This window comes from Brienomyrus brachyistius, chromosome 12, assembly GCF_023856365.1.
Source record: "Brienomyrus brachyistius isolate T26 chromosome 12, BBRACH_0.4, whole genome shotgun sequence".
In the NCBI taxonomy this organism is placed as follows: Eukaryota; Metazoa; Chordata; class Actinopteri; order Osteoglossiformes; family Mormyridae; genus Brienomyrus; species Brienomyrus brachyistius.
The window spans coordinates 21502155-21521308 of NC_064544.1; the positions used below are offsets into that span (position 1 = coordinate 21502155).

At 43.9% G+C, this 19154-nt stretch overlaps 1 protein-coding gene across 1 annotated transcript in view; it reads left to right on the forward strand.

Moving 5' to 3' along the window:
* Window positions 1-13830: 13830 nt before the first annotated feature.
* Window positions 13831-19154, forward strand: part of atrn (attractin) — a 113104-nt gene continuing 107780 nt past the window's right edge. Inside the window, exon 1 of the mRNA XM_048969979.1 lies at window positions 13831-14411. Within this exon, the coding sequence (XP_048825936.1) occupies window positions 14146-14411 (266 nt within the window). The 5' untranslated portion in view covers window positions 13831-14145. The remainder of the gene's footprint in view (window positions 14412-19154) is intronic.

Genomic DNA, 19154 nt, shown 5'->3' on the forward strand with positions numbered 1-19154 from the left:
AGGTAATTAGACCATCATAAACTGAATAACTTTAATTAAAACGTTATGTATAACACTGCACCTTTTAATATGTTGCATGTCTGGCAGTGAAGGTCACATTGAGTTTGCTGAATGTATTCTCTGTCTTAAATGGTCGGCCTATTTTTCCTTCTGTTGGATGATGTACCCAGTTTTCCAATAATCAAATAGTATAATGAACAGCTACATTCAAGTTCATGTTCTGTGTGTCTGATAACTGTATCTGCCACACAAATATATCAATTAAAAGGTCTCTTCTCACTGATCAAATGTCATGTCTATCTGACCTGCTTCATACATTACTTTATTCTGACAGCAAGGAAATAATCGACCAAAACACACCTCCAAAGATATCTCGCAGAAAATGAAGATAAAAAGTCACTGAGTGGCAGATTTCGGCCATTCACACCTTCTACATTATCACAAGTTACTGGTAAATAAATGTCACTTAGCAGCTTGCAGGTCATTAATGGGCTCGTCCCTGGTCTTCACCTCACCCCAGCTTCTGTAAGCAGGAGGTGGGTCACGCTCCCATTTATATTATCAGGGAACCTGCATGAGTGTCAGCAGCATTAAACTGCTCAGAGTCACCCTCACCGCTGGCCTTAAGTGGCACAGCACGCTGCAGCTGCTATGAAGAAAGTCCATCAGCACCTTTACTCCCTTAGCTGTCTGAGGATGGCCTGGATGTTGCCTACAGACCCTGCAAACAGGTGAGCTGTGGAGTCCATCATAACATCCTGGCATCTGCTCAACCAGGGATTGAAAAGTGCTACAGAATGTAGTGAAAGTAGCATAGAGCATCACATGCTACACTCAGCAGTCCAAGGCATTCATTTTATGCTATGGATGGCTGCAAACTCACCACCAACCACCAGGGGGCAATCAGCCCACAAATACTGATAATAACCATGGTTTCATCACTGTAGGCCTTAAGAGGTGATAACAGGGCACGGCTGGAGACCCCTGACTGAGGCTGAAGCTGTCCCTTGCGAGACATGAAGTCCATGCAGGAAAGAAACTGGGACAGCAGGGAGGAGAATCAAAGGGCCTGTAGATAGTGCCAGTCAACTTACTATTCTTAGTTTTGCTAATAAACTTGCTCTGAGGTGGGTTTCCTGTGTTTCTGCAGCCATTTTGTCAGTGACATCACTGTGCATTTTCTGCCGAGATGTATGTACCATTGACCACCCCTGCTGGGCACCAAGGACCTCCGACAACGACTTGGAATCAGAACGCCAGTCGTGATCATGTCTTCTGTGCCTGTGTTTTGTAGCTCCTTTGGCATGTACATCATAAACTGTCCTTCCAACGTTCCTGATTGTATCGTATCCCAGATGCGTTTAGTGACAGTAGAGTTGGAAGACAGGATTTGCACATTGGAGTCGCGCATTAGCAGGTTAGTGGAGATTAAGCAGATTGAGGGATTTATAGATACGGCTCAATCGGATCACACAGCTGGATTAAATCTAGCAGTTGTTCGTCCTGCCTCAAATGTCTCCAGTCCAGCAGCAGCAGCCATCACACGCGAGCCCTGGGTCACGGTCAGGTGTGGTCCTAGGAGGTCTAAGCTGAGAGCGCCTGCACGCCAGTCGGCTGCTGCTCTTAGCAACAGATTCTCTGCTCTCAGCAGTACGTCTGCCAAAGCGGAAAAGGTGCTCGTGATTGGGGACTCGATTATTAGAAAACTTAGAGCTTCTAACAATCGGAAAGCAGCGGTTTCTGAAAAATGCCACCCTGGGGCCAGAGTTTCCGACATCGAGACGACATTGGACTCCCTCTACAGCAATGAAGTCTCCACCTTGGTTGTTCACACTGGAATTAATGACATGAAGTCCCGACAATCTGAGGTATTAAAGAGGAACTTCCTCTCTTTGTGTGCAAAAGCTAAAACTAAATGCCAGAATCTAATTGTTTCTGGTCTCTTACCACTTCTCTATAAAAGGGATGTAATCTACAGTAGGTTACATTCCCTAAACTGCTGATTAGAGACTTGGTGTGTTCGATGCGTTTCTGAATCTCATGAGCCACCAATCAGTTTCTTTTTGACATGACATTGGTTGCTGTTGCCCATAGGCATTAAATTCTCTTAATTTAATTGTAACTAGTAAAAAATTTCTTTTCTTCTGTCTTGCAGACTTGAGGGCACAAAATTCACAGCATTACGACTCTAATCTGAGCTTAACTCCTCTATGAGTTATTCCTACTATACACAGTGCAGTAAAAAGTGTTCCCCCCCCCAATTTCCTATATTTTTCCTCATTCATGACATAGTGGAGAGAGTGTCTCCCACCTAGCTGTTCCTCCCCCTTTGGGCGTTACTGTAGCTTTCAGAAGGTTCCTGTAGCTTTCAGAAGCATACTGAACTGGCTGTGGTGCAAAGAAATACATCCACATTTAATGAAGGCCATCATTAAAATCCCTCCAGGTTCACAGCGTTGTGAATGAGTCCATCTTAGACGAGTCAGAGTCAAGACTGAGTTCAACAGGGTGGTGAATCTGAGACGAGAATGAGTCCAACAGGGTGGCAAGTCCCAGGCAAGACCAAGTACAACTTCAGTACGAGTCGAAGACGAGACCAAAACCTCCACGTTCCTCCCAGTTGATTCTGGGGTTCATCAGGGGTGTGTTCTTACTCCTACTCTGTTCAATGCTTGCATGGACCCAGTGTTGGGCAGGATCGTGGGGTTCAGCTGCTGTGAGATCTATTGGGAGAAGAAAGATTCACTGAAATTGACTTTGCTGATGATGTTGTGATGTTTGTGAAGTGTTGTGATGAAGTGTGTCTGTCTGTGGGAGAATGTTGACCAGGTTGAAAGGTTCACTTACCTCAGCAGCGACATTCATGTCTCTGGTGACTCTTCCTATGAAGTCAGTAGATGGATTGGAAGAGCATGGGGGGTCATGAGGTCACTGAAAAGGGGTGTGTGATGCTCCTGATATCTTTGCAAGATTATGAAGGTCTGAGTCCTGGTGCTCCCTGTCTTGATGTATGGCTGTGAGACATAGACGCTATCCAGTGAGCTGAGACGAAGACTGGACGAAGACTGGACGAAGACTGGATGAAGACTGGACTCCTTCGGTACTGTGTCTCTTCGAAGAATCCTTGGGAACCACTGGTTTGACTTTGTGGCTAATGAGTGGTTGCTAGAGGAGTCCCGAATGAGGCACATCCTCTTAGCTGAGGACCGGAGTAGCAGGACCAGGCTAAGGTGACGCCCATGGAAGACCTGGCCATTTCCAGCGGGTGGGACTGGACCATGTGTTAGCCTGGGTTGGTCGTCAGGATCCCGAGATGTTTTGTTGTGTAGTGGGTACGGCAACACGCTGCACCAGTGCATGCTCCACAACCTGACCTGATATTATCCCGCTGAATACATTGAAATTTAAAAAATGCATAAAACAACACAAAGTTCCTTTAAAGGTATTTCTTATTTAGGAAACCTTTCATGAAACATTCAAAGAATGTAGCTACAGAGAAATGTTTATGATTGGGTGGGGGGGCGCTGGGGGGGCTGTCTCTGGAGTCATGCTGCCCAATATACATTGATACTGCATATTATTATATAATATTGTACACTGTCGTATATGATTAAGACTGCAGTTATTTCTGTATATTAAAGAAATCATATACCATCTTTAGCACAATATTTGTATGCTACCATATGCATGTTATTGTGTTTACCTAATGTGCAAATGTAATGCATGTCAGCTGAAGGTCTCTTTCGCTGTGGGAATACAATTTCTCTTCTGTGATACACCCAAGGGCCTTGAAATGGCATGGATACGCTGGCAGATTTCCGGGGGCCCAGCACTTTATAGGAGCCTATTTCTAACGTCAGGGGCCCAGGTAAATCCACTGAGCCCCCCCACCACTGGCTGGTAAAATCTACCAGGGCCCACGGTGATATTGTGGTATTTTTGCCAAGGAGCTCCACATTTCTAGCTTCACCTCTCCTGCATACACCTATAAGAAAAAACCAACAATACAACATATTGAATCTTTTGGAACATTTTTGTTCGACTGTCACATGTAGACTTATTGTCACGCCGGCAGGCGGCGCAGGGATCGGAGAACCAGGATCCGAGGCAGAGAGTCGTGAATGAGGGGTTTATTATATAAAACACAGCAGGATGACGTACAAAACAGCGAGAGACTTCAATGGCAGACCCTCGGGAAACAGACTCAGAAGCATTCTAAAATACACTGGACTCAATGGCAAAACAAGAAACAGCTGATAACAATCAGGAATTCAAATGAGGTAAATGGGGGGGCGTGGCACACAGGAGGATCGAACGAGCAGGTCATGAGTGGAGTCCCTCTCAGGTGAATTTATATGACATAGTTTCAATTTGATCTCTCCTTGGACAATTTTATTGAATGTAACAGACAAAATTAATTTATAATTTAATCTTCAGCCAGTGGTACGGAAATGATTCTACACCAGATTAGATGGAAAAAGCTTTCAGCTGAGGTTTGCTTTTCATGATTTATGGTGCATTCAAAATAGTTCCCTAATCAAATACATCGCAGTTGATTTGTTCAAGGGCAAATTTATTGAATACTATGTGCACAATTAATAAAAAAGGAGCTATTCTTGGGGGCAGCATGGAGCTGCAGTGGTTAGCACTGTTGCCTCACACCTCTGGGACCTGGGTTCAAGTCTCCGGCTGGGTCACATGTGTGTGGAGTTTGCATGTTCTCCCCATGTCGTCGTGGGGTTTCCTCCGGGTACTCCGGTTTCCCCCCACAGTCCAAAAACATGCTGAGGCTAATTGGACTTGCTAAATTGCCCGTAGGAGTGCATGTGAGAGTGAATGGTGTGTGAGTGTGCCCTGCGATGGGCTGGCCCCCCATCCTGGGTTGTTCCCTGCCTCGTGCCCATTGCTTCCGGGATAGGCTCCGGACCCCCCGTGACCCAGAAGGATAAGTGGTTTGGAAAAAGGATGGATGGATGAACTATTCTTGAAGCATTTTACCCAGTCAGAGATATCAATGACATTTTTCCCCCACGTGTGTCGCAGTAGGTCAGTTGCTTCCTTGGCCTTTTCTGGCCCTTTAGGTATTAGACCGCAGTTCCTCAGATCCCTCTGAGTCTCCTTGTTCAAACATTGCTTTTGAATACGGTTGTTGCTACTTTTGTGCTCTTGAAAGCGCTGCTTCATGTAAGGCTTTCTTCCTTTGCCTCGGGTCTTCAGAACGCTGGCTAAGGCGAATCTTGAGTAACATGCAGCCAGTTAATCATTGTAACTGAAAAAATCCCTTTGGGCAACAGGCTATCCGTGCCCTCTTGTTGCTGTTCTGTCATGCATAGATTGTTTGTCTCCAAACCCGAAAGGAAGGGAGGACTTGGAAACTTGCGTCCCCGCGTGGGTTTAAACCACCCACCTCTCAGTTAACAGCTGAGCCTGTTCACCGGCTATGCCACAGAGAAACTGTCATCTCCTACTTGCCTTGAAATCAGAAGATGCTTATAAGAGTGCAGCCAGTCAGAAGAGAAAGAAACCGATTGAGAATGATGTTGTTTTTTTTCTCCTGACTACCTCAGTCAGTAGAACATGAGACTCTTAATCTCAGGATGGTACTGTAGGTTCGGGCCCCATGCAGGCTGATGGCTTTTGACACACACAGCCTTGTTCCATTCCTACACATGGACACATGCGGGTGTCATGTTAAAGAGGCAGCCTGTCTGTATTACCAGCAATATGAAGTCATCTGGGCCACATGTGTCTGCAAAAGCCTCTCTCTTGAAGTTCATATTCTTAGATAACAGGGCTGCTTTTTTAGATCAAGTACAAGGAATTTGTTCTGGTATATCTGTCCATACATATATTACACATATTAACACACATATTGCACAGTAAGTTATAATAAATATAACACAAAGAACAGACGGTAACAACATACAGTACAGAACAACACAAGGGCAGACTAGATGGACATGGCAGACAATATCTAGGGCAGATGGTTATGCATTTTGATGGCTGGTTCTATAATTTCTCAGCTCTAAAAAGAATCTGTGTAGGCAATGAGTTGTCTTGGTTCTGAGACGCTGGTAGCATTTCCAAGATCAGGGTGTTGACCAGGTGAATGGTGACCAGGTGACCAGGGTGAGATAGGTCAGCTGCTATTCTACCAGCTCTCATCCTTGCCCTTCATTTGCCAAGGCTCTCAAGGTTGGGAAAATGACAGCTCATTGCTAGAAATGACCCACTATACTTTACTTTTGGAAAAGATGCACCAAGCAGACAATGATGGAGGATGCAGGGATGCTCTTGATCATATCAAACTGAACCAGTAATGACCGCGTGACAAAACGTTTTTTCAGGTGTCGATGGGAGTACATTCCCTCATGGCTTTCTTGGTGATGTTTATGGTGCTCTTTTCTTATTGGAGTGACCTTGAGAGAAAAATGGAACGGTAAGCAGGAAAAATGAGGCCAAGCAAGCTCTAGGAATGTAACAAGGACCTTGAGCAGTAAATCCTAAAGGATTAGAAGCTTTCAGAAAGACTGAAAAGGGAAGGAGAAGACGAGAGGAAAAGAGGGGCGAGAGCTGCAGTAAATCTGGGCTTTGGTGGGGAAAATGACAAATTTTGGCCACTAGGGACACCCCAGAGATCTCACCCTCTGCTGCACAACTATACCTCCATTTCTGTCTTCAGGTGGGTCCAGCTTTGGCTTTCATTTATTTCCTTTTACTGTATCTGATGAGATGTAGCTATCATTGATTTAAACTGCATGCTGCAACAATGTCTCACCCTTCCAAGGTTGGGGGTTTGAATCTCACCACATTCTACCAGTACTGTATGAATGTGTATGTGTGTGTGTGGGTTATATACTGTATATATTACGTTGTGGAAACCAAATGTCCCCACAATGTGATAAAAGCCTGTTATTTTGATGCTGTGAGTACCTTTTTTTGGTCCCCACAAGGGGAAACTCAGTTTTATACAAATCGGTGACTGCAATGAAAAAAGTAAAAATAGCTTGTATTTTGTTTCATTACTCATGGTTAAGGTTAGGGCCGGGTAGGGGCTAAGGTTGTTATATTTAGGATTTGAGTTCTTCCCATATAAATGTTTGGACGGTCCCCACAAAGACATGGATACAAACGTGTATGTGTGCACAACCTTCAATGGAGTGACTCTGACTGATTTGCATAGATGCTTGGTAATTGTGGTTCTTATTTTGGAGATTTTATTATATCATTGGATATAATAAAACATTGGATTTCCATAGCGACAAGCACACATTTACACATTTCTTATAAGATACAGTATACACTTTGTATTTGAATAAATGCATCTGATCTGCCCTCCCTGTATCACATCTCACCTCAGACAATGCAGGAGCAGAGCTGCCAAACTCTGCGGGGACACAAGCTACCCAAACAACTAGTTCTTTACCAATAAGCGCTTTATCAGAAAGCACTTCTGCGAGAACTGAGAAGCTCAGAAGAAGCTTCTACCCTCAAGCCATTAGACTGTTTAATGCTTAATTAATACTTATAATTCATCTTCTCTCCTTATTTATGCGCTTCACACTGCATTAGATTTGTGTTGCACATCTCTGTTTTGTTATTCTTTACTGTAGCTTCCTTATTTAGGATCACTTATTATATAGTTACTTTAAATGTCTTTAACTGTTTAGAACTTAGTGATCAGTGGTTATTGTTAACGCACACAGTGCGCAACAATGAAATGCATCCTCTACATCCATATGTGACATCATGACATAGCAGGGGGCAGCTAATTCAGCGCCCGGGGGGCAGTGCTTCGCTCAGGGTACTCAGGCCTCGATGGTCAGAGATTCAAACCAGCAATCTTTCAATGACAACTGTATTTCCCTAACCATTAAGCCCCAACTGCAGAGTTGACCACCTTGCATTTCACTGCAGGATATGACCTGACTATGTAACAAATAAAAGCCTCCAATCCTTGTGTAAGTACTGTAAGTGCTGCTGAATATATATCTCAATGGGCCTGAAAGTTTAGTGAATGGAATTAGACTAGTGTGCTATAATACTCTTGTTGATGGCATGTATGTGTGCTGCGCTCCATCAGCTGCAGTGACTGAAGTTTGTAGCTTTAAGACCACATTTAGTTTTTGACCATATATTGGGCAAAACATACCACCAAATTCCACCCTGTAGTGGTGGTGGTTGGGGTGTGGGGTCGTGGTTGGGGTGTGGTGTGGTGGGGTGGGCTGGGGTGGGAGGCATTGTTAAGCCGATGTTCCTCTGAAGATGCCGCTTTTTTATTTGGCCCATTTCACCAGTAATTAACTAATTAGACAAATGTGTAATGCAATGATTCAATGCAGTTCAATTGGGGTAAACGTGTTAATTGATTAAAACCTCTGTTAGAACGAAAATAAGCATATGAAGAGTAGATTTGGCCTCACATGCTCTTTGGCATGCATGAAAACTGTCAATAAATCTATAAATTCACTGGTTATTTGTAATCCTGTATGCAAAGTGCGTCAAGAAGTAAGACATGCCATCCTGGGTTTACAATGAGCTCTCAATAATGAGGAACTGCAGTCCGTGCAGTTTTCAAATTTTCAATGAAAAGCTCACATAAAATATCAATTACATAAATTGACGTCATTTACTCTCCCTTTTTAAATACTGCCTTTGTTAGTGGTTCAAGAGATTTGCTTATATACACTCATCATCATTACTGTGGTTGAGAATTCACTAAGACCACAAGGTGGCGCTGTATAAAACAAAACCGTTTTTTAAAAAACCATTTTGCCAAGGAAGACACTGGTAAATCTGCAACAGTTGAAATAAAAAGTTTTCTGTTATAATAACATCAAATACAAATAACAGCCATCCATCTTAAAAATACGTATCCTGGTAAAGGTTGAAAAGACAAAAAAGAATAGACAAATAAAATATCTATGTCAGAAAATAAATAACCAAACAGCATTTCGCAAAACCTCAAAACAGCAAAAGTTTGAATATGTTTTTTTATTCGCTAAGCCAAATTCAATAGGTTTAGCTTACAGGACTGGATGTCTAATAACTTCATGACTTACATTATCTAAGAAACTGTGAAATCTAGATCTTTGCAGAAGTAAGGTTAAATTTCAGACTTAGAGATGAAAAGAATAACATGCAGCTTTATTGTGTGAACAGGCTGGGTGGAGCCATGATGGATCTTCACAGATAAGAGGAGCATAATAACATCTCCACTGCACCCTATGCTCTGCTGAGTCACTTTATTTAGCATTTTTAGTCCTCATTATAGCCATAAAGCTCTGTCGGAAATGGTCCTGGATTTTATCTGTCATTTAATGATTCATGTGGATCAGCTCATGTAGGATTACCAGCAATGCTAACTCAGATATGAAGAGAAGGGTTGGACAGCAGTGATCAACCCATCACGGGCTTCAGGACCAACAGAGGAGCACTGTATGGGTTTATGGTTATGCTTGAAGACCACCAGCCATCCCATCCATCCATCCATTTTCCAAACCGCTTATCCTATTGGGTCGCGGGGGGTCCGGAGCCTATCCCGGAATCAATGGGCACGAGGCAGGGAACAACCCAGGATGGGGGGCCAGCCCATCGCAGGGCACACTCACACACCATCCACTCACACATGCACACCTATGGGCAATTCAGCAGCTCCAATTAGCCTCAGCATGTTTTCGGACTGTGGGGGGAAACCGGAGTACCCGGAGGAAACCCCACGACGACACGGGGAGAACATGCAAACCACCAGCCATCCCTCAATTGTTTAATTTTTAAATTGCTTTTCAGAGAACAGCACAATTATTTAATCGCTCAGCTGCTCATCAAGCTCTGTGTTAATTAAATCAGGTGACCAAACACCAACCTCCGTTTCTCTGTGATCTTTCTCTAGCCCTGTTATCTAAATTGCAATGCTAAGTTTTCCCTACAGACTAAGCAATAGTTTTGGATTAGTCATCCATCCATCCATCCATCCATCCATCCATCCATCCATCTTCTTAACACTTATCCAGGTAACTGTCGTGGGGTTAGTTGTCATAATTACAATACTGCTGTACAAATGCAAAACTGCATACTGCAATTGCATATTGCATCAAAAATGAGTTATGACTAAAATTGTGTTCGATTTAGACCTTGTTTTATCTTGTGACAAAGTTGTTCTGTGATGTTCTGTTTTGAAGAAACACTATGTATCATTTACATACCTCCTACAACTGCAGGTGGACAGTCAAAGCACTTTGCAGCCTTTTCTTAGTTTCACTATCATCTGTCACTGTCAGTAGCAGATGAAATTTAATGTAGACAAATGTAAGGTAATCCATGCAGGGAGCAGAAATATAAAGTACATATATTTTATGGGTTCCACTGAAATAAAGGTAGGTGATTATGAGAAGGACCTCGGTGTGTATGTTGATGCTTCCATGTCCCACTCTCGCCAGTGTGGGGAAGCAATAAAAAAGGCAATAGGATGTTGGGTTACATCTCTAGGTGTGTGGAGTTTAAGTCAAGGGAGGTGATGCTATGATTATATAATTCCTTGGTAAGACCCCACCTGGAATATTGTGTGCAGGTTTGGTCACCATACCTTAAGAAGGACATTGCTGCTTTGGATAAGGTGTAACGGAGGGCTACGAGAATGATTCCTGGTCTTAGAGGAATGTCTTATGCGGAGTGGGTAGCTTAGCTGAATCTGCTCAGCCTCGAGCAAAGGAGACTAAGGGGGGACATGATCCAGGTATGTAAGATTCTAACAGGTCTGGATGCTGTTCAGCCAAATGGCTATTTCAGTATTACTTTAAATACTAGAGCTCGTGGCCATAAGTGGAAATTAGCGGGAGAACATTTTAAAATGAATTTGAGGAAGCACTTCTTTGCACAGCGTGTAGTTAGAGTATGGAATATTCTAACTGTTAGTGCAGCACAAGCTAAAACCCTGGGTTCCTTTAAATCAGAGCTAGATAAGATGTTAACAACTCTGAGCTATTAGTTAAATTCTCCCTAAACAAGCTTGATGGGCTGAATGACCTCCTCTCGTTTGTAAATTTCTTATATTCTTATGTGTAGTTACTGTATTTTGTCTTTGTAGGCCAGAATAAATACAACAATTAAAATTAAATAAATCAATTAATTCTGAAACTGGATTCCATAGGCAGTTAGTGCAGTAACTGAAGTTTTGAAAATGTAACCTTATTTTCTCCCATTGACATTCTGTTGTAGTTTGAACTTAATTGATGGGTGTTTTTATGTCAGGTGACAAACCAACAAACCTCTTTATATTATGGGGTTCTGACTGAACTCAACTAAATGACCAATGTGTGGCTTCCAAGGGGCTGAGAGGCTTGCCCAAGAAGGAGGACAGGGGCTGTCCAAAGTAACGCATCAAGGGGTCAGCTCGGCATAATTACAGTTAGGCTGAACTTCCAATGAATGCCCCGTTACACGTGTAATTAGTACATGTAGCATGTAGTGCCTGAGACTTCACCAAGGGTATTTCCTTACTGTGAAAGGCAGTGTAACTCCCAGAAGATCACCCATAACAGCAAGAACCCTCGAATAATTTAAACTTGGAAAGAGCAAAATGATACTAAAGTAATCCATCCATCCATCTTCCAGCTGTGCAATCTGGTCATGCTCTTAGGCACTCAAGTTATGCATGTTGTATTTTCCAGCTGAGGAAACAGTGGGAGAAGTTCCTTCTCCAGTTCTATCCAACTCCACTTCCATCTCCATCATCTTCCCATCTTCAAAGCAAGTTTTTTTTTACTGTCATGTGTACATAATAAAATTCTTACGTGCATGCCTCATGCAGTGAAAATAAATGCAAGACAATAAACACAAGCTAGTAAGTACTGTAATTGTTGATAACTAAGAATAAATTAAAAAATACCTGAAAACAGCACCAATATAAACACTTGTATTTGCAAAAGCTGCTTCAAAGTGTCTGAGCGTCGGTTTGGCCTGCAATTGCCTTTTACTGAGAAGCCTAATTGCATGCGGATCAAAAAATGCCCCTGGATCATGAATAATCTGACAGAAGAGATGATGACTGTTTGAATGTCTTCACAGCATCCCCACCAATGTAGATAGCATTCCCACCTGGGCAACACTGACAGCCACAGTTAAATCAACTTAATTCACAGTTTTGTGACTTTAAAAGAAATAAAACTCTGTACTGCGACCTTACTCTAGCTTGTGTCAGTTGGTTTTGTGTATGTTTCCTTGAAAAATACAGAAATAAATTAATTCTACAACGAAATTTCGAAAGCAGAAAGCAACGTACCCAGAGTAAGACAGAGGTTTAAGGCTGGAGTCCTGCTCTCTGAACCATTGTGCTACCAAATAAAATTTCAGGTGTTTGGTATTCTGGTCTTTGGCTGTTTAGGTTTTGGAGTCTACTTTAAAAACAAACAAACAAACAAACAAACAAACAAAAATGCAACACTAGGGTCCCTTGTAGTCCGACTGAGTTATTTGTTGGGTGTGCATTGCATCACAGATAAATGTGATGCAACTCACAAAATATGTTGGGGAAAAATACACTGTAAAATGCTGCAGGGGACATTGCTATTGTAGCTGCCCCTAAACTACGGCAAGCACTTTGGAATTCACGAGCCAGAGTCTTATTATTAAACGCATATATGCCTGGTGAATATAAAGCAGAAGAAAAGCAGAATAAGCATGACTATTTCAGCATATCTATATCATGGCTGGGGTGCCACTGGTGAATAATTATAGCATTGTTATCCTGTAATGGGAGGAGATCTGTGTGTATGTTTCTGGGTCATGGTACAGTATAAGTGGTTAGAAGATGGATGGATGGATGGATGTGTATTTAATACAGGCCTGTGCACCTGGCATCTGTCACAGGAAGCACAGATCCTGTGGTAGGGGACATCTTCAATGGGATAGAGGACAGGAGGAAGAAGACGTACCTGGAGTTCATCCATACAAACTCCACACTCACAGAACAAGGTCAGAAACCTGTAGCTTCTGTGCTGAAATGCTGCATCGCCACCCTGCCACTTGCCAAGTTATGTCATTTTAATTTCACATTATTACTACTAACACCATTAATCCATACTTCTAACCACATATCCGGTCAGGGTGGCAGGGTGCCTGGAGATTATTGATTAAAACATACTACTAATTGTATCTTACCAATATAACGTATCACATTGTTCTGTTGATTCAAGATCAACTTTATTTTTTCTGAAATTTTCCTACGTCATATAACATACGTACATGAACGGGTGTCAGTTGTAGGGTGATCTTGCGCTGCATTTGTTAACAAGAACTCTTACTTCTTACTAGAATATTAAATGAATAAAAAGTTGCAAAGCTCTTTCTTCGTCTAAGCCACTTAAAGTACGTTCATAATTTAACTATTAATACATAAGCTTATTTTATACACGGCTCATTTGGCAAGTTCTAAGGGCACTCCGGTTGAAAAACGCTGGCACAGACCAGAAGGCTTTAAGTTTTTTTTTTCATAACTGGAGCAGTTTTAAAATACGATCGACTGTTGGGTGGGTTCTGAGTACAATGAAATGTAGAATAACATGAGGAGCTTGGAAGGATGGCATTTTCTTGCTACGTGGGACAATAATCCCACTATTAGTGTTTTGTGCATTAGAAACTGAACGCGCATTTGTTGTAAGTTGCTTGTTTTATATATTATAACTGAAACAATACTTTCGGAACAAACAAACAATCAGGCAAATAAAAACGCAAACACCCACAACAAGACAGAGGTACACCCCCACGCGCGCACACCCCCCCTCTTTTCCACGCCCCCGTATTTAAGCAGACGTCATTTCCAGGTGTCGGTATGTGTGATGCGCTCTGTGCGGTGGTGAAGGCTGGAGATAAGCGCTTTAACATGAAGAGCAGATAAACATAAAAAAGAACCGAAATACGTGCTATTTCCACATAAAGTCGGTGACAAAACAACGAATGTGAAAATATTTCAGCTGCCGGCTCTTCAGGCTATCCTGAGACGTCACGAAAAATACGCCGGCACGGGAGCTTAACTTGTTTTCCCGGGGTCGAGCTTTACAGTACGACTGCTCCGAGAAAAGAGGGTTTTTATATTCCGAAGTGAGAGGCAAATAAGATATAAGTCGTTGGGGGGCGAATTGAATCGCTATGACGGACGGAAGGAGGCGGTGGGCCTGCTCGCGCTTCGGCCGCGGTCTGTCCGGCGGAGCTCCCCCCGGAGCGCCGCCGCTGCAGCACCGAAACGCCTTGCTTATCTCCGCGCTTCTCTTCTTTTTCGGACCCATGTCTTCCACCGAGGCCAAGGAATGCGACAAGCCGTGTCTGAACGGCCAGTGCAACCCGGGTGGCGGCAACTGCGTGTGTGAACCCGGCTGGGTCGGGGACCAGTGCCAGCACTGCGGGGGACGCTTCAGGTGAGAGGAACGGGGCTGTTTCCCCCAGCCGGCCGTCTGAAGTTGGCGACTCGGTCTGCCTTCTCTGTCCTAACGCTTAATTTACATTATTCTACCTAACTGATGCACTTCATATGGCGGTTTGCAAACCTAGATGTGTTCGCCTCGCTTTCCTTTGCACCCCTGTACGATTGCATCCTTCTGGAAACATTACGCTTATTTTGTTATTGATAGCGCCGTTTGCGTTTGTCTGATTTACTGTGAAAAATATCATTAGTAAGCACTAGTACAGTTGTACGGCCGCTTAGCCATGTCAGATGGTTTATTAATTGTGCCCTGAAATAACCATGGCAGAGTAGTAGCATAATACATAGAAAGCCTGAAGCTGGTTGTCCGGTGTCGCCGGTGAGATGCAGACGGATGACCGCGTGTATACTGGCGAAGATTGCCAGCTGGGGCTCCGATGTTTCGGTAACAAAGCGTTTAGCTTACAACCTAATGGCCAAGTGTCTACTAAATGTTTAACAAATAGCTACAATGTAACCGGTGTAGACTGAGTAATGTGTTTGATGTAATGAGTAGGTAACGATGTTATTCGATACTGCACGAACGTTTTTTTGCTGTCATTTTCTTCAATATTTAATATTGTTATGCTTTTATGCGAGCTGCATTTTTGTAACCGCACGGCTAAACTGTGTCAGTTTTTAACGGCACAGACGGATGAGAGTGTAGTCTCTTTTTAAGGTAGTACTGATTTTAAAGATAGGCCACTGTTACTATAGGACGGGCTGCCACCAAATTCTAGGGCTGCTTCTTCAGTGTCTGATAACGATATAGGGCAAATCTTCCACATCCTGCCATTTAGTAGGATTCATTACCATTTCTTGACAAAGAATTGGAAAATTGTTGTTACTCATTGAAAACGTATGTCACCGAAAGACACGTTGCGTTTTCGTTTTTGTTCAGTGTAACTGTCAAAAGAGTCTTATTTGGTGTTTTGTTTGAATGACATCTGTTTTAAGGCAACCTCTGCTCTCCACAAAAAAATCATCTCTGAGCTCTGCGTTGGAGAGCCGTTTATCTGTGTATTTGATAAGAAACTGGACATTTTGGCAGACTCTTTCAACATTACCTTTTTAAAATGTCACAGTAATTAATAAATGCTATCAGCTCGCTTAATTCGTTCAGGTTATACGGCTCCATTCCAAATGACTCCTCTCAACCCAATTTTGTGCGTCTGATATGAGATTCTGATATGAAGTTTTGGCCCTCATAGGGTAGGAAACAAAGTTGGGTATGTAATGATTCATTTACATGCACTTAGGGTGATGACAACACTAATTTAACTTCCTTATATTGAATCTGATGCTGAACGTAATGTGTTTTATTACGGTTTACCTGACATTGACCACGTTTTTATATATATTTTACCTCCTGACGTCCTATAGTGTCATTCATTGTCGTTCACTGTGTCCTGGCCCTGTGGTCTGTTTTTCCAGGCAGCGGTTGTGTTCATATGCTCAGCCTGCTTGGGCTCACCTTTTTAGCCTCCCACCACATGCGTGGATGCTTTCTTTGTGCATTCGGTGAGCATATCCGTAGTCTGCTTCATAGGTCAGTGACCATGCCTCCCTCTCTCAGGGAAGTGAAGGTGTCTCTCATATTGGCCCAGCTCCGAAGGACGTCATTGTCATTTCCCCGAGTGTGTTTGATTTATGTGTCTGATATAAAAGGACAGCATTGGTTCTGTCGGATCAGGGATTCTGTTTGCTCTTGGGTCATGTTTGCTCCTGATGGATATGCAGTGAGTCCCATGGCTGCACACCGATGACCAGTCCTGTCCTCTGCTCACACATTTCCCTCTAATGTAATGATCTGCTTTAGACACACCTGGTTGAATTTGTTGGTATTGAAAACACTTTAACCGGAATTAATTGCACTCCACTTATTATTTTTGTGTTAATTGTATTTGTTGCTTATTTTGAAAGATGATCTTTAAGATTGTAGATGAGAATAAATGTTTAACTGAAGCAGATGATTTGTTTGTGGTCTCGACAGGTGGTAGTTTGGCACAGCTATGTGGTTTAATAATTACCTCTACAGGAGTGCAGGCTGCACCTTTGCCCAGGAGGCACCCAGTGCTTGAACGTTGAACATGGGAGGGGCATGGGGCAGCGAGACTGCAGCCCTCGGCCCTCTGCAGCCATTTTCCTGTTGTGAGGAGGATTCTGTGTGTGGGATTCTTGCTGATTTGCCCTTGGGGTGTGTATCTGATTCTGAGCTGAGCGTGTTATTTTAGACGTAAGGTTTCCAGTTGGATGCGGTAATCCTGCTGGCTGTGGCCTTTTGCGTATACACCATTGGCTGGTGCCGAAACAGTGTACTGATGCTCGCGAGCACAGCGAATGCCCGCTCACTGCATGGCCTGTCTCAGGATGTGCACTCAGCACCCGACAAGAGCTTCTGTCTGCGCGGTGACCCTGACTGCACTCAGAACGTCCCTTTGACATGTTCCCTGCATTTGTCATGGTGGAAATGATTTTTAACAGCGCTCTAGTGCCTGTGATAACTGTGACCACTATTCAGAACAGTTGAAATGAGCAATAAATGGGCATTTTTAGTATTATGTTTGAAATAACCACAGCAATGAATGCACTCTTGTTTTCAGTGTCATTTTATTTATTCAACAGATTTTTTTGTCCTCTGTGACATTCAGAGGGCAGAGAGCAGGGTTAACGATTGTTCACGGAGTGGTCAGGATTAAGGGCTCTGCTCAAGGGCCCTATACTAATATTGCTAAGTCAGGCCCAGGATTTAAACTGGCAACCTTCCCATATCAGAGTCCTAACCCACAGAGCCAGGTGTATCACTAGGGTTGCTTTCCTTCCCAGACCATCACCTGTGTGTGGTCTGCAGGCGTTATGGCACCCAGTGGGGGTGGAGGGTGTCCCGTCGCTCTGTCAACTTGCCTAACTCTGTTTTTTGTAAACAGGATAGGCAGCAGACCTTGTGCTGTGTTTCGGGGTCAGTCTCATTTTATAAAGATATTTTTATTTTGCCTTATTCTGGCATCTGGCTAATTTACTGTGGAAAAGCTAGTTCTGGAACACTCAGTGAAATGACCCCAGTTTAAATTGTGTATAGTTAGAAATGTTTGTGTGAAGCATAGTAATGATGTGGGCAATTCAGGGAACAGCAGAATTTGTATTTGGTGCCCCTGGATCATTTTGAAATGTTAGACGTGGCTTGGTTGGGGGGGGGGGGCTCCGCAGTGGGCAGAGTTGGATGGGGGGTACTGGTATGGTAGATGAAGGGCTTGGTTTGCTATAGCGCCACTCCCTGATGTTATTTGTAGGGGGCTGTTCAAAAGGTCATCGACCATGCAGCCTGTAACCCTCAGCCCTCCCACGGCGCTAGCAGCCTGTTTCATCATGACCAGGGTAAAGGATGTGCAGAGTGTCCATCACCCGCCTGCCTCCCAGCCTGAATCGGCTGCCCTCAGTAACGGTTTGCTAGCTCCGTCCTGTCAGTCTCCATCGGATTGCACGTTCGGTCAGGAGAGCCCGGTTCCCACTGCGGGAAGCCTGTTACTATGGTAACGAGACTGCTGTGGGCGTGGGGGGGGGGGGTTTACTGCTGGAGAGGGCCCAGTGGCTTGTTCTTAAGGGACAGAAAATTATTTACTTAGGGTGTCACTGCAGGAATGGACATTGTCCCAGTGTGTCCTAGGCTGTGGTGTCATTTGTGAGAACTCTCTGGCGGTCTGCGTCAGAAAGACGCTAGTGGGGTGCCCGGGGGTGGGGATGTGGTCTCTGCAGTGGGTTTTCCCATGGGGATGGGCTTGGTTTCTGCTGCAGCGTGCCCCCCAGGAGCAGTGGTCTCTGTGGCGGGGTGCCCACAGGGCTGTGATGTCAGTTCCTTCCTATATGAAACAGAGCAAGCAGCCATCACTGGAACTTGCTATATGAGTAATAAAGAAGGCCAACATAAACTTGTGCCATATCACATTGGTCTGTGAGGTTAAAGGTCATGTTGACATTCCACTTAATCTCCATGCGGGTTATTTAGGCTGCTCTAAATACGAGTCATTAAGCTCAGATGAAATATGAGACCTTAATCCATCTTTTGCGCAGCCATGCCGGGGCAACTCCTGTCTGTCTCTGTCGGTCTGCCTGCCTGTCGGTCTGCCTGCCTGTCGGTCTGCCTGCCTGTCGGTCTGCCTGCCTGTCGGTCTGCCTGCCTGTCGGTCTGTCTGTCGTCCCCTTCATCTCTTTGTCAGTGGCTGGACTGAGTTCAAGTGTTCTTTCTGCAGCCATTTAAAAATAGCAAATGCTGGCTCAGGACAAGGTGATGTGTGCTCCCTGTTCTCCAAGGTGTGCTCTCGATTCGACACAAGTCTCTGAAAGGAACCAGCGTTTCAGCCCCCCTGAGCAGTTGACATTTTAGAGCGCGTTGGAGTATTCCGGGTCAGCATCCCGGATGGTGTGTGTGCAGATGTGCTACAATAATGGGCAGCTTCACTGGACTCTGGGTCAGATCAGCGTGAGCATGTGTGTGTTTGTGCCCGAGGCAGCTGCCTGATCTCTCTCTGTCCTCCTTTCAGTGGCCTATAATGTGCTTAGTCAGACACATTCAGGTAATTGAGACCTCGGACCCCTGGCTTTACTTCTTAATGTTTGAAGAATGCTGTTGCCCTTATTTATTTCCAGGTTTTTCTTGGTTGCATCCTGAAACATGCAGGAGTGACACTCTGGCATGTGGCTG